Source organism: Micromesistius poutassou (assembly GCF_964030765.1).
Source record: "Micromesistius poutassou genome assembly, chromosome: 21".
Taxonomy (NCBI): Eukaryota; Metazoa; Chordata; class Actinopteri; order Gadiformes; family Gadidae; genus Micromesistius; species Micromesistius poutassou.
This window is the reverse complement of record NC_140291.1, coordinates 5,638,478-5,654,384: the sequence shown is the minus strand read 5'-3', so window position 1 is coordinate 5,654,384 and position 15,907 is coordinate 5,638,478. Positions and strand designations below refer to the sequence as shown.

The following is a 15,907-nucleotide window of genomic DNA, read 5'->3' as shown; positions in this document are numbered from 1 at the left end:
CGAAAATATTATATAGTAATAAATATTTGTTCAATTTTGGAGGATGCTGGTTAGCCAGTTTATCTCTGGGAGTTGTGTAGTCTGGTTGAAAACTTGTTGGACGAGACTGTGGTTGGGTCCCCACTGATCTTGAGCTTACTGCTCGTCTCATCCTGCAGGACTACTTTGATATCGTGAAGACTCCCATGGACTTGTCGACAATCAAGCGGAAATTGGACACAGGTCAGTACTTCTTGGTGCCTGCCAAAGCATGGGAACAAAATGGTTGCGTGGCCGAAGGCAAATTGTTCCCAAATCCCTGTTCAATTGGTTCTCTGGCTTAATGTCTGTATCAAATGGAAAGCTGCGGCCAATGATTAATTTGATTCACAATAAGTCATTATTTTAGTCTATATTAAAGGTCCCATGGCATGAAAATGTCACTTTATGAGGAGTTCCCCTAGCCTGCCTATGGTCCCCCAGTGGCTAGAAATGGCGTTAGGTGTAAAACGAGCACTAGGTATACTGCTTCGCTTTTGAAAAAATGAAAGCTCAAATGCGCCGATTTGGAATTTGACCCCATATGTCGTTATAAGGGGCCTGGTTACCCTCCCCTTCCTCTGCTTGGCCCGCCCAGAGAATTTGGCCCGCCAATGAGACAATGCGCTATGACCGTGCGAGCGCCACATGTGTGTTGTACACTTTGTTATTTGGATAACCATTCTGCTGTTGGTGTTATGGCGCATAACACGCAACACAATAACGCAAGCTTGTGTAAAGCTCCCATTTGGTGAAAAAACTAGACTGCACCGGGTTCTCTGACGTCTCTTGTATTTCCACAACGATACTCGTAGTGGGGGAGACAATCGCAGGCAACAATCCTTTTCTCCTCCATTTCGTGGTTCAGTCTGTACTTAAGATTGACGTGGAAGTGGAAGAACCAGAGACGTCGGAGAACCCGACGCAGTCATTTGAGATTCATAATATCATCCGGGGGCGCACACAGCTTATGATAATATATATTATGTAAATATCTATATATAACATGATATTATTTAGATATAGAGCTCCAGGTCTCTCGCCGGAGCACCCGGAGTGTTCAGTGTAAACACTAGTGCATGGTACCGTGGCCGTGAGCTGCTCAGGGCCACACCCCCATCCTCCATCTTGACCCGCATCTAAAAAACGGCACGTTTGTGGAAAGCTCATTGTGGGACTGGCTCGTAGTGGCTGTAGTTCTGCACCAAGGCTGAATTTCTTGAACGTTTTTAAATACTGTATTAGGGGCCCACTAACACCTATATAAAAGCATCCATAAAGTAGCATGCCATGGGATCTTTAAAGGTCCCATGACATGCCACCAGGTCTGGTGTGATTAGCTGTTACAAGCTGTTTTGGAAATCTGCCCCTTACAACATCACAAGTGGGCGTGTCCACCTAGATGTGTGATGGATAGATGAGCAACGTTTGCTACTGTCCACTTGGTAGACTAATCTATCCAGCACACATCTAGGTGGACACGCCCACTTGTTTTCCAATATGGCTTGTAACGGCTAATCACACCACTCCTGGTTGCATGTCATGGGACCTTTAAATAAATACTATGGCAGATTCTTAAATTAGCCTGCCTTGTCTGATTGTCTTGTTAATTGTGTGGTGTAGTGTTTGGACAGGGTAGTCTCATAATAAGTACTGGGATCGATCCCTAATGGCTGCAATTTAACTGTATATATCCTTACCTAGCCTGACGTCCCAAGACCAATTCGCAAATGCGTAACAGTCTGGAACCTCTCAGTTCACTTTCCAATTAGTATTAACAAGTGCAGACCAAATTGCCTCTGGACGCAATTGGATACATCCAATCAGACGAAACTCGTGACACATCAGAGGCAGCCATCTTTGTTGCTTATGAAAATAGCTCAATGGCGCTCCCATTGGGCACTCCTCTGTATAGTCATCGTATCAAACCCGCCCCATTTTTGATAAACGGTTGTGATTTGACCGACTGGTGCCAGGTCTGCTGGTTATCTGGCTAAACTGGAGAGGGGCCAGACACATATGCCAGAGCAAAGAAAACATGACCTTGCAGAGTTGTCTGGTATCTTGACTAGCCCTCACCCCTACCTGATCCTTGATGGCATGTATCAGGATGCACTGCTAGTCGGTTCAGAATAAAAGCATCTGATGGTCCCCATCTTCTGGTTTCCCAGGACAATACCAGGAGCCCTGGCAGTACGTGGACGACATCTGGCTGATGTTCAACAACGCCTGGCTGTACAACCGCAAGACGTCGCGCGTCTACAAGTACTGCTCCAAGCTTGCGGAGGTGTTTGAGGCGGAGATCGACCCCGTCATGCAGGGCCTGGGCTACTGCTGCGGGAGGAAGGTGAGTCGGAGGGAGTGGAAGTGGGAGATTGAGTGAGTGGGATGGAGGGAAAGAGGGAGGCAGTGGATGAAGGGAGGAAGAAGATGGGAAGGAGGTGGACTGGGAGAAGGAGAGAGTAGGGTGGATGGAAGGAGGGAGGGATTGGTGGAGGAGGTAACGTAGGTGGAAGGTGACTTGGATGAAGAGGAGATTAAGGGTAAAAGAGGGGCGAGGCAGGGAGGTGGAGAGGACCTGGAATGCAATCATAGTTTCATGAACAGACGTAAAAATGGAATTGAGAAGCTACATTGTGTTGCAATATTTATACTCTTTCTCCTGTTAATGGTTTATCACAGTGACACCATTAATACTCCGGCATTCCCGTGCCCACCAGATAAAGTTGTATTTAATTGGCGGTAAACTGCTTTGTGTAAGGCTTGTTGGGTACAGACTTGGCAGCATTTATTACAAACCAACCACTCAAGTGCTGTTTAAAATAGCCAGACCAGGCCCCACACTTGAGTGAGTTGAGATGAAGAAAGGTTCGAAAGCACTCCAAAGGACCAAATAACAAACAGCGGCCAACACAACGGCACGTCAAACCCCCTTAATCCCAGTTCCACAAAACTGTGTTAAGGGTGGTCATTATCGCGGTGAGTCGTGTTTTGTTTCCCCTCACATTTCTTTCTCTCTTCCTGTTCCCCAGCTGGAGTTCTCACCTCAGACTCTGTGTTGCTATGGGAAGCAGCTGTGCACCATTCCCCGTGACGCGGCCTACTTCAGCTACCAGAACAGGTATGAAGGGAGGCAGGGCACTCGTGATAGTCTGATGGATGGGTGGGTGGGTGGGTGGGTGGATATTAAGGGGTATCGATATCCGCTTGCCATTTAAAGTTTAAGTGAGGCCACTCACGGGTGAATGGGTGGGTGAATGGATGAACGATCAATAGAGGGGTACAGCTGTCAGTGAATAAATAAATGTTTAGCCACACCTCTGCTCTGCTAGATGCACACAAGTGTGAGCGATAGGCACAATATTTATTTAATTGTGTTTCACAGGTTGGTTGGTTTTATGTCCATGTTCAACCACCTGTGTCCGATCGATGTGGACTATATGTATACTTTCCTGCCTAATGCACTGCCATTTTAACTGGTCCTTTTTCCTCATTTGAGCTAAAACAAGATATTTCTCTGAACTATTAAAACATCAATTGTGTAACACAATTTGCTCTGCCCATTGGGTGTATTGAATTATAAATACTACGCAATCCCAATGAAAAGTGAAACACTTACGTAAAAACATTCACATTAAGATATTTAAGGGAAGGAAGAGGGAGATGACGTAGGTGTTCTCCTCACAGTCTTCCTCCAAATGTTTTGTTCAGCTTGTGATCTGCTGCCATTTTGCTAGCGACACATGCACTCATGGCCTCAGATGGCCCCAGTGCAACAGGCAAAGGACCAGCTTTAAGATGAACTGCTTGTATGAATGCAAATTCATACAATGTTGTGTTTTCCATTTCTCATATGTGTCCAGCATCTGCATTTTGTCCCCCCCTTTTGCTCCCCTTCCTCCCCTCCCCTCCATTTAAAGCTGCTATGTTTCCTGTGGCGGGGCTCTTGCTCATCCTGTCGTTGTCCAGATCTCTAACCAGTGCTTTGCTTCGGCATTCTGCTCTATGTTGTTCTCAATGTTCGTCCTGTCCTGTCTGTGGTCCCCACTTCCCCCTGTCCGGTGTCTCTCTCCAATGCCATATATAAACATATATGCATTGGCTTGTTTTCACCTCGACCAATCATGTCTCTCCCCCCCATCCCCCCCATCACAAACATCACTGTTCTGCTACTCCACCATCTCCCCCCCCCCCCCCCCCCCTTCCTCCCCGTGCCTTTTTTAATCCCAAACCATGATTGGCCGTCTCGATGATGACCTCCCTGCTGTCCTGCGCTCCTACTTCCTGCCTGCCCTGCTTGTCCTGCCCCCTGCCTTGCCCATGTCGTGTCCTGATTGGTGGCTGCCCCTCCTGTGCGCTGTCTGTGATTGGCTGTGCGGAAAACGGGTGTAGTTCACCAAAATTTGGGCTTATCGCTAACAGGTACCACTTCTGTGAGAAGTGTTTCAACGAGATCCAGGGAGAGATGGTTTCCCTGGGCGACGACCCCACGCAGCCTCAGACGTGAGTGGACCTTTATATGTTTCACTGGCACAACATGGTCCACACTTAAAAAATTTGAAAGTTTTTTGTTTTTTATATAACTGATTTGATCAACTTATGATCACACATTAATGAAGTTCACTGTGGGCCCAATACTGTGAATAGGTTTTGTTAATGAGATGCTGTGTTTTACATGTTGATCAATTCTTAACAATAGTTAATTCAGGCAGACGTTTTTATGTATACATTGTCTCCTTGCGTCAACTATTGAACTACCTTTTGAGGCACTATGGTTTACAATATTTCGTTTCTGATACACATTCTTTATTCCTTTGCAGATCGATTAACAAAGATCAGTTTGAGAAGAAGAAAAATGACACACTGGACCCCGAACAGTAAGTCTCATGATGGTGCTGTGTTCGTAGTCTGTATCATCGGTTCAATAGATACAGCGAGTATTCAAAAATAAATAGGCTCAGGGAGGCTACGACATTAGCTTCCAGACATCTGCTGTCTTTTTTTGCCGTTGCCGTAATTTTTAATGGAGCCTGTCTCATCTTTTCTTCCTCTAGGTTTGTGAAATGTTCAGACTGTGGACGTAGAATGCATCAGATCTGTGTCTTGCACCACGACACGATCTGGCCACTAGGGTGAGTGTCTGATTTGGGGGGAATGAGTACATTTGGAGTCTATGGATACAGCGTTTGCCTCTGGCTGAATGTCTCCGCTGAGGGTTCATGTTTTTGTATTGAACAAGGAATCCATCCGAGTGCCAGATTGATCTGACTCTCTTTGACCTCCCGTTTCCCTGCGCTCTGTTTCTGTAGTTTTGTATGTGATGGCTGCTTGAAGAAGACAAACAAGACGAGGAAGGAGAACAAGTACGCAGCTAAACGTAAGTGGACCTCTCTTCAGTTGTTACTTTTGGGGATGCAACGACTCCAAGAGATGCAACGGCCTCTGATTTTAATGTTTACGATGTGAGTGCATTGGTCGGTGGGAATCGCTGATTCCACCACAATTTTCACAACCCTTTTTATTAAGATTCACCTATGTAGTGGTTTGCTTTATGTATATATTCGACATATTTCATTTTGAGTCTTTTTTCAGAGTTTGAATGCTATCTGCACTACGTATTCACTATTCAGGGAGCTGTTTTGGAAAGCTGTTATTATTTTTTACCCTCTGCATTGCGCTATCGACCAACAAACAAAGTGTTAAGCTGTGCTCTGTGTGGGCGCTGCAGGGTTGCCCCCCACCAAGCTGGGCTCCTTCCTGGAGATGCGGGTGAACGACTACCTGAAGAGGCAGAGCCACCCGGAGGCCGGGGAGGTCGCCATCCGCGTGGTCCACGTCTCAGACAAGGTCGTGGAGGTCAAGCCCGGCATGAAGTCCAGGTATGGGAACGCACCCACAGCGGGTCTGACAGGGGGCAGCACGGGGAGGGGGGCTCAAGTTCCAAGTCCCAAGTCCAAGTCTTTGGGGGGTCTAAGAGGGTTTGTTTTTTTATTTATCTGTGGTAAGTAGGAAGTTTCTCAAATCAGTATGCTGTTGCTAGTAGTAATTCTCTAGTAGCAACAGCAAATTATATTAGAATTATAATCTTGAGGAAAAGGGAAAAGCTTCTGGTCATTGCAGTTTAGTTCGCTTAAGTGAATGTCCCGGTAACCCGTCCATGTGCTCTGCTCCAGGTTTGTGGACAACGGGGAGATGTCGGAGTCGTTCCCCTACAGGACGAAAGCCCTGTTTGCCTTTGAGGACGTGGACGGGGCCGAGGTCTGCTTCTTCGGCATGCACGTCCAGGAGTACGGCTCGGACTGCCCCCCTCCCAACCAGAGGTGAGCCTTTACACATGCTGCCAGGGGCCGCATGGACGCCTAGAAATAAGGACTTCTGTCTCTTGTATAAATGATTCCCTCGAATTTTGCTTCCTTTTGTTTAAAGAGCGATGTTGATGATGATGATGATGACAAACATGGCAAACAGTACAATGAATGAAATGAAAAAAGACCACCCTCTCAATAATTGAGAAGGTGTAATTGAACTGCTACTACTGTAGTTTAAAGGCCTTTGTAGTTGTCACCTTCAGATTTCCAAGAGGTGCTAGCAACGGGCCCACACCAAAGTGACACCTCTTGACACAATAACTAACTTTGGAATAACACCAAATCACATGGGGACATTCTGTCCCAGAGTGACGTGCCACCACAAATCGCTGGAACAAGCGGTGACTGTTTGATAGGAAAGCCTTTTTGAGACAGCTTGTTGTGTCTGATGGTGTTATGCTTCGGTTTTTGTTTGTTAACGTGTGTGCTTGGGGTGTGTTCCTCTCAAGGCGGGTGTACATTTCCTATCTGGACAGTGTCCACTTCTTCCGGCCCCGTGCTCTCAGAACCGGTGTGTACCACGAGATTCTGATTGGCTACCTGGAGTATGTCAAGAAGCTAGGGTGAGTAGATGTCCTCTATCCTCTATCCTCAACTTTGAACCAGTATTCATTGGTTTTGACGAAGGCTGAAAATACGTTATTATTAGTAAATCAATGTACAACAATTATTTTGTCGTGATATTTTTAGCCTCTATGTAGTTCTGATATCAGTATCTAAACTGCATATCAGTTTCAAGGTATCAAGCATCATATTCAATCGGTAGTGTAAGAACGTGTCCTTTGCTGCCCTTTTGAACAAATGCTGTAATCAGATCCGAAACCAGCATGGGCATCAGATGTCGGTCCCGTTTCCCACCACTTGCTCTCCTACGTACACGGCTGTTGCTGCCGTTCTCCCCCCACCACACTGACCCCAACCTGCTCTCCTGTTCAGCTACACCACGGGCCACATCTGGGCCTGTCCGCCCAGCGAGGGGGACGACTACATCTTCCACTGCCACCCCATGGACCAGAAGATCCCCAAGCCCAAGCGTCTGCAGGAGTGGTACAAGAAGATGCTGGACAAGGCCGTGGCCGAGAGGATCGTCCACGACTACAAGGTACCACTATCTGTTCGAACGCACACAACCTGGGGTGGAGAACACGTACGTGAGAACCGATAGGATGAATGGATGTTGACCCGCATGGTCCAGTTTCAAACCATGTCCGTTAAACGTCACCGGGTACAAACGTCATTAGATTCAGTGGTGGACATTTGAAGCAGCTTTTTAAATCTACAGTGGATGACCTCCTCACTGTACCACATCATTTTAGATCATCACTTTAGTTCAACATTCCCATTTTTCCTCATGCGTCTATAAAGCTAAACCAGCTAAACCTCACCCACTCACTCACTCACTCACTGATTCATTTGTCACTCACTCGCGTCCCAACCGGTCCTTAATGCTCGTCCCCTCGTTCCTCCTAACCCTCCTCTCCAGGATGTCTTCAAGCAGGCCCAGGATGACCGGCTGACCAGTGCCAAGGAGCTGCCCTACTTCGAGGGCGACTTCTGGCCCAACGTGCTGGAGGAGAGCATCAAGGAGCTGGAGCAGGAGGAGGAGGAGCGCAAGAGGGAGGAGAACAGCACCTGCAACGAGAGCATAGACGTGAGGATGAGACCTGCTTTCCTTTTAAGGCTAGGAGCTGGAAATGGTTTTGCCGGGCTGGTGGGGTCCGAACAATCAGAGTCCCAATTCCTCGTACTCCTACTCGGAAGTAATGTCATTCATGTTCTGAAATGCATAGGACTGTAGTCACATGGATCAGAAATCCCCTGTTTTTAAAAAGGAATTGGATACAATTTTAGAGATTTGATTGGAGTATTGTGTTGTACATGTAATGGATAAAATGGAATGCATTGTGTTGAAGTCCACAGTCCAGCTTAGCATTAAGGAGATGTATCTAGAGTCACTGAGTCCCTTTGGCTAAAACAATACCAGCTCTACGCATAGCTTGACTGTCCCTCATCTGCTCCCCCTCCAGGCCGCGAAAGGAGACAGTAAAAACGCTAAGAAGAAGAACAACAAGAAGACGAGTAAAAACAAGAGCAGCCTGAGCCGAGCCAATAAGAAGAAGCCGGGCATGCCCAACGTCTCCAACGACCTATCACAGAAGCTCTACGCCACCATGGAGAAACACAAAGAGGTACACAACGGGGAGAGCACTCGGGCTTCATGGAGTGCTGCTCTACTCATTAAACGAAACAATGTCAAATACAAATAAGAATACCACTTTTGGTGGGCAGGATAGTCTAGTTAGTGTTGGGCTCTCAGCCAAGAGGTTCTGGGTTCAAACCCAAATGTTCTTGAGCAAGAACTCACCCGTCATCCTTTCATTTGACCTCCTTTGCCCCGCCCCCTGTCCCCTCCTCCGGTTCCCCCCCCAGGTGTTCTTTGTGATCAGGCTCATCGCGGCGCCCATGGCCAACACCCTCCCGCCCATCACGGACCCCGACGGGCTGATGGCGTGCGACTTGATGGACGGCCGCGACGCCTTCCTGACGCTGGCCCGCGACAAGCACCTGGAGTTCAGCTCGCTGCGGCGCTCGCTGTGGAGCTCCATGTGCATGCTGGTGGAGCTGCACAACCAGAGCCAGGACCGCTTCGTGTACACCTGCAACGAGTGCAAGCACCACGTGGAGACGCGCTACCACTGCACCGTGTGCGAGGTGAGACACCGCCGGCGCCGCGGCCCCCGTGATGTCTTCCTACTGTGTTCTCCGCTGCGCCTTTTGCTGGTTGCTGAGGAGTGATGTTGTTTTTCATGGTGCTAGTCTTCGTTCCAATATATTTTAATTGATAACACATTTCAAACCATATAACAATTGTTGAGAGAGAGCAGAAACAAGTGTCCACTCTGTCACTTTTTAATGCACTGTAGGGGAGCTTTCCATTGTGCGGTGAAGGTAACATAGAAGCTGATCCGTGACTGAATATTTAGTGTGCTGTTCAGACCGCTGGGCTCTGATTGCCTGTGTACATCCCTAACCCCCCCCCCCCCCCCCCCCCCTCTCTCTCTCTCACCCACCAGGACTACGACCTGTGCATCGCCTGCTACAGCACGACGACCCACAAGCACAAGATGGAGAAGCTGGGTCTGGGCCTGGACGACGAGAGCAGCAATGCGGCGGCGGCCGCCACCCAGAACCCTGGGGACTCGCGGCGCCTGAGCATCCAGCGCTGCATCCAGTCGCTGGTGCACGCCTGCCAGTGCCGAAACGCCAACTGCTCGCTGCCGTCCTGCCAGAAGATGAAGCGCGTGGTGCAACACACCAAGGCCTGCAAGAAGAAGACCAACAGCGGCTGCCCCATCTGCAAGCAGCTGATCGCCCTGTGCTGCTTCCACGCCAAGCACTGCCAGGAGAACAAGTGTCCCGTCCCCTTCTGCCTGAACATCAAGCACAAGCTGCGGCAGCAGCAGCTGCAGCACCGGCTGCAGCAGGCCCAGATGCTGCGGCGCAGGATGGCCAGCATGCAGAGGGTGGGCCAGGCCCCCATGGGAGTGCCCCCCGGAGGCCTGCCCTCCCCGGGGCCCAACAACAACGGCGCCACGGGCCCCAGCACCCCGACATCTGCGGGGACGCAACCCCCCACACCGCAAACCCCTACCCAGGGCAATATGCCCCAGCAGCAGGGCATGGGGGGCATGGGGACCCCCGGACCCCACCAACCGCAGCTCCAGCAGCTGCAGCAGCAACAGCAGCAGCAGCAGCAGCAGCAAGGAGGAGGCATGGCGCCTGGACACCACATGCACCAGTTCTCTCCAATGGGTGGAGGAGGTGGAGGGGGGATGATGGGCTCCCCCCAGCAGCAGATGGTTCCCCAGATGCAGCAGCAGCAGCAGCAGCAGCAGCCCCCCAACGTCCAGCAGCTCCAACAGCAGCAGCACCCGGGGGGCTTGCCCCCGTACACGCCCAGACCCCCAGGAGCCTCGCCGCTCCACCCGTCCCTGGGAAAGCCTGGCATGGGCCCCGCCACGCCACCGCAGCCGCAGCAACAAGCCAACCCAGGACAGGGCCCAATGCCCGGGCAGGGCCCGCAGCAAGGGCCCCCTCTTGCGGCGGTTGAGACGGCCCTGAAGATCCAGAGACTTGCAGAGACCCAGAGGCAGATGGCCCAGGCCCAGGCCCAGATCCTCCAGAGGCAGGGCCAGGGGGGCATGATGCCCCCCCATCCCCACCACCAGAACCCCCAGGGGCAGATGGGCATGCAGCTCCAGGGAGGTGGGATGGTGGGGATGCAGGGCATGCCCCCCCAGGCCCAGGGCGGGGCCAGCAGGACTATGTTAGACCCCCAGCAGCCTGGCCTGATGGCAGGCATGCAGCAGGGAGGGCCCCAGGGTCAGCTCCCTCCCCAGGTCCAGCAGCAGCTGCAGCAGGCCCAGCAGGCGGCCGGGGGTCCGCTGCCTCCCGCCAACCAGCAGTGGGGCACCGGTGGTCCTGGCATGACCCCCCAGCAGAGGCCCGGCATGATGGCTCACATGACGCCTCAGCAGCAGCAAGTGGTTGCCCAGCAACAACAACAACAGCAGCAGCAACAACAACAACAACAGGGGCAGTTGCCACAGCAACAGCAGCCGGCAGGAAACCGGGGCTTGATGCAGCTGATAGGGGGTCCTGGTGGGGCGGCGGGGGCGGCTGCAGCCATGGCTGGTGCGGCGGGCTCGGGGAACCTCCCCCAGGCCGCGCTGCAGGACCTGCTGCGGACGCTGCGCTCCCCCAGCTCCCCACTGCAGCAGCAGCAGGTGCTCAACATCCTGAGGGCCAACCCCGTGCTCATGGCCGCCTTCATCAAGCAGAGGGCCGCCCGCTACCAGGGCGGGGCCGGGAGGGGGGGGCCCCCTCCACCGCAGGGAGTCCCTGGAGGAGTGAGGTTTGCCGGCCCGCCGGGGGGCCTACCCCCCGGTGCCGGTGGCGTCGGGGGCCCTGGGGCTGGCCAAATGGCCCCCATGCAACAGCAGGGCGGCCAGCCAGGGATGACCATGGCCCAGGCTGGAGCCGGAGGGAACATGCCCACCATGGCTCAGCTCCAACAACTACAGCAACAGCAGCAACAGCAGCAGCAGCAGCAGCAACAACAGCAGCAGCAACAACAACAACAACAACAGCGACCGATGTTGCCTGGCAACCTTCAGCAGCAACAGCAAATGGCTGCGTTACAGCAGCAACAGCAACAACAACAACAACAGGGTGGCATTCAACCAGGACAGCAAGGCAACATGTCCAATATGAATCCCCAGTATAGAGAGTTGTTGTTGAGGAGACACTTGCAGCAGCAGCAACAACAGCAGCAGCAGCAGCAGCAACAACAACAACAACAACAACAACAACAACAGATGGCCAACCACGGGCAGTTCCAGCAGCCGCAGGGGCTCCAGCAACAAGCCCAAAAGGGCTTCATGCAGCCTGGGCAGGGTCAGCCGGGCATGGCCCCTGGCTCCCAGCCCCAGCCGGGCGGTGGCGGAGTCCCCCAACAGGGAGGGCCCCAGCAGGGTGGGCCAGGTCAGCAGGGCTATGCAGGCCATTCTATGTCCCAGCAGGTGGCCGTGGCGTTACAGCAGAGGCTCCAGCTGCAGCAACAACAACAACAGCAGCAACAACAACAACAGCAGCAGCAGAACTCACTGTCTGGGCTGCAGGGTCCAGATGGAGGGGGCGGCGGAGGTCCGGGGGGTCCACAGTTGCAGCCCGGCCCAGGGCAGGGTCCCCCCCAGGGGGGTGGTGGGCCTCAGCAGGCCATGCTCCAACAGGTGTTCAACCAGAGGCTCCTGCAGCAGCAGCAGCAGCACCTCGGTGGGGGCTCCCCGGCGCAGCACAGCAGCCCCATGAGCCCCCAGCAGCAGATGGCCCAGTCACCCCACCCCCACCTCCAGGCGGGCGGGTCGCTGGGCAGCCAGGTGCGGTCGCCGCAGCCCTCGCCGCGGCCCCAGTCCCAGCCGCCCCGCTCCAGCCCCTCGCCTCGCATGCAGCCAGGCGCCCAGCCTCAGCCCTCGCCCCACCGCATCTCGCCACAGACCCAGACGGGCTCCCCGCACCATGGCCACCTGGGGCAGCACCACATGGCGCCACCCCAGCCCCACCCCCAGGCCCAGCAGCAGCAGCAGCAGCAGCAGCAGCAGCAGCAGCAGCAGCAGCAGCAGCAGCAGCAGCAGCAGCAGGGCACCACGGCGGAGCAGCAGTACAACGCCGACCAGAGCGCCATCCTGTCCCAGCTCAGCGGGATGGCCGCCATGCACGCCGCACCGCCCCCGCAGCTGGACATGCTGGGCGGCAGTAACAACAATAACAACAATAATAACAACAATAACAACAACAATGGCAGCAACAGCAACCAGGAGCTGGGATCGAACATTAACCACAATAGCTTAGACATGATTTAGCCAAGGCTCCAGAAAGACCCGCCCTCCCTTCTGCTGATGCTCTGACCCCGCCTCCCCCCACCCCCCCTCCCCACCCCCGCTCTCTCTCTCCCGTACCGGCGAGGATGAACTGCGTGAAATGTTGGGACGATGTCTTTTGGGGGGTTTTAAGCTTTTTATTTTTTATTTAAATATTTTTCTGATGTATAAATAAAAAGAAACTGAAAACTTCCTTCCTATGGGAGATGCAACATAAATCTTTAGAAGTCAATAAATGATTAAATTAAGAAGCGATGGTAAGTTATAGTTGTTAATATATATATATATATATATATATATTTTTGCCAATTGTGTACAAAAAATGGTGGAAGCTGTGGTATTTTGGGTTTGAGCTATTTCTTCCTTAGTCTAAGACACAATATTTTTGGGGACTGAGAATTTTTTTATGGATATTTTTAAGATTTTAAATGTGGCAAAAAAATACCTAAAAGCGAGTTGATACAATGTACATTTTATGGTTTTTCCTTTTGGTTTCGTTTATCCTCCAGTAACTCAGTCATGATTGTATCTGTTTTGCAGAGAATTTTATTTTTTAATTTCAAACTTCTCCGTAATCCTTTATTTTTTTTTTAAGCGCTCTGGTTTTTGTTTCTTTTGGTTTTGGTTTGTAAAACATATCTTCCCTTCCAGGATTCAGACGGTATTTTTGCAGCGGCTGCTTCTATTATCTCCACATTCTCTTGTTGTTATTACGATTATTATTATGATCTGTTTTCATTGCTGTGCGGCTGTGCGCGTACAAACCGTTTTCCTAGTTTCAAGTTTTCCACGATGGCAGTTGTAAGGGGATTAGAGAGCTAATGGAAACGTTGTTGTGGAGGGATGGTGGGTGGGCTATGGACCCCCCCCCAGGTGTCATGTCAGCCGGAAAGCAATGATGGAGGTGGTCCTTGGAGCCATTTCCCCACCCCAACTGCACCTTCCTCTCTCCTTTCTCCTTTTGAATGTGCACTGCCTCTTAATAACACCCCCCCATGCCCCGCCCACCGGCCCGCCCCCCTCTCCCTGAAAACAATGGCCAGCTGAATTGGTGGTACCCAGACCATATTTTGTTTCTTTTGCAAATTGGATGGATTATGGAAAGGTTTTATGTGTGTGTGTGTGTGTGTGTATATGTATGTATGTATGTATGTATGTATGTATGTATGTATATATATATATATATATATATATATGTATATATATGTATATATATATATATATATATATATATATATATATATATATATATATATATATATATATATATATATATATATAGGAAGATGTAAAAGATGGGGCGTTGGGCTTCAGAGAAGGTCCATTTCGGCCATGAAAATTCTTCTCCGAAGTCTTTCATAATCGTTCAAGTGTTCTCTGCTCCTCCCCGTTTCCCCTCTTCTCAACCGCCCCGCGAAAAATAAGGTTCTATTTAATGTTATTACTGTACAAAGAAAATGGATGGACTTAAATACTGTTTTTTCTTTTTGTATTAAAAATGAAAATCATACAAAAATTATTAGCTGTACAGACTTTTAGATCGAGCGAGCAGGGGAATTGTTCCCTGTTAGGTTTCGTGTTTTTTTTTTTTCATTCTCTGTATAATAACTTGAAGTACTCCTGAGCCACTGTACAGTATTGCGACTTTTCTTTTTTTAGAGGTACAGTATAGGGTGTAATCAGTCAATGAGAACCAACGCGCCTTTTTAACGTGTATTTTTGACAAACCTTTTGGGGATGGGAAGGGAAGTGGGTTCCTTGTAACAAGTTAAAAGTATCTTTCAAGACGAGACTCGCCAGACATCACAAACATCACAAACATGCACAAAAGAAATATACAAAACCTGGGGTAGGGGGAGGGGTGGATCAGACTGGGTTGGAGCATAATCTAAATTTGGTCATTTAGCTTTTTATGGAGACAAGTGAAGACAATATATACAGGCTCACTATTTTTCTGAGGCCTAGCTTGCTGCGGGATGGGGAGGTACAGTAACAGGTGGCAATATATCATGAGACTTATTTTATAAAACACAAGGAAACAAAGTACTCTTTGTCTTTTATATATAGATATATTATTTAATTTTATTTTTTTGGAAATAAAACTTGAATCTACAGGAATTATTAGATAACGCCGTGGTTTTGTTTTGTATTGAAGACGTTCTAAAGTGATGCAAAATGACACTGCGAGCAGTTTGCTCTGGGGGGGGGGGGGCTGTGGAGAATTATCATGCCACGCTTTTTGGTTTATTTTTCTCTGAAGAAATGTTTAATGTACATGACCTATAGATGTAAACATACTGAATCACTGTACAAACTGATGGCAACTGAACAAAAATATTGTTTTTATCATTTCTTCTTTGAAAAGAGACTGGAAGTAAAACTATTTAAATATTTGTTGTGTATTTAAATGGAACCTTTTTGACCACTCTTGTTTTTGTTTTTCTGAAGAAAAAAATGGTGCTTGCTGAGAAAAAAGCAAAATTAAATAACTGTTGCTCCATTTTTCAATAGTTTCCTTTTTTTAAGTTATCCTGGTGGTCTGAATTCTTTTGCCAATAAATTAATTGTACAATAAAGTATGTTTGTACCATTGGGGAAAAAATACCTTATTGTGGTGCTGTCCTTAATATCTTTTACCAATTTTTATCAGGTACATTCATCAAAATACTACTTTTGATCATTATTTGAATTGTGATGAAAACATGCGGAAGGGGCAGGCTTAATGTTCAATCAATCAAATGATCACTAACAGGCATGCAAACTGGTTTGGGGTGAAAAAGGTGAGAATGATGCGTGAGCCGAGGAAAACACAGACCCACTAGGGCAGGGCTATTCAATTAATTTGAGACTGGGGCCAGTTCATCAAACTGAAGCAAAACAAGGGGCCGGAGAATATGACTAATCACGGTAACAAATAAAGAAATGAACACAGCATATAGGAGTCGATATATTCTATTTTTTATGCAGAACAACATGCTCATTATGATGCATAAAGACACATGGGCCCAAGGCATTGTTACTTTCAACTTCAAATGTCACATTCAAACTGTCCCCTTTCTAAAACAGAAATGCAGCTAATTG

At 49.6% G+C, this 15,907-nt stretch overlaps 1 protein-coding gene across 2 annotated transcripts in view; it reads left to right on the top strand.

Annotated features, from left to right (window-relative positions):
* Positions 1-13,952, top strand: part of ep300a (EP300 lysine acetyltransferase a) — a 30,032-nt gene extending 16,080 nt beyond the window's left edge. For both annotated transcript variants that reach the window (XM_084485977.1, XM_084485976.1), the window contains exons 17-31: positions 159-222; positions 2,190-2,365; positions 3,051-3,139; positions 4,441-4,521; positions 4,839-4,895; positions 5,073-5,150; positions 5,328-5,395; positions 5,747-5,897; positions 6,192-6,338; positions 6,836-6,949; positions 7,323-7,488; positions 7,870-8,037; positions 8,414-8,575; positions 8,817-9,098; positions 9,461-13,952. In XM_084485977.1, coding sequence (XP_084342103.1) covers positions 159-222; positions 2,190-2,365; positions 3,051-3,139; positions 4,441-4,521; positions 4,839-4,895; positions 5,073-5,150; positions 5,328-5,395; positions 5,747-5,897; positions 6,192-6,338; positions 6,836-6,949; positions 7,323-7,488; positions 7,870-8,037; positions 8,414-8,575; positions 8,817-9,098; positions 9,461-12,808 — 5,151 coding nt within the window. In that variant the 3' untranslated portion in view covers positions 12,809-13,952. The remainder of the gene's footprint in view (positions 1-158; positions 223-2,189; positions 2,366-3,050; positions 3,140-4,440; positions 4,522-4,838; positions 4,896-5,072; positions 5,151-5,327; positions 5,396-5,746; positions 5,898-6,191; positions 6,339-6,835; positions 6,950-7,322; positions 7,489-7,869; positions 8,038-8,413; positions 8,576-8,816; positions 9,099-9,460) is intronic.
* Positions 13,953-15,907: the final 1,955 nt, after the last annotated feature.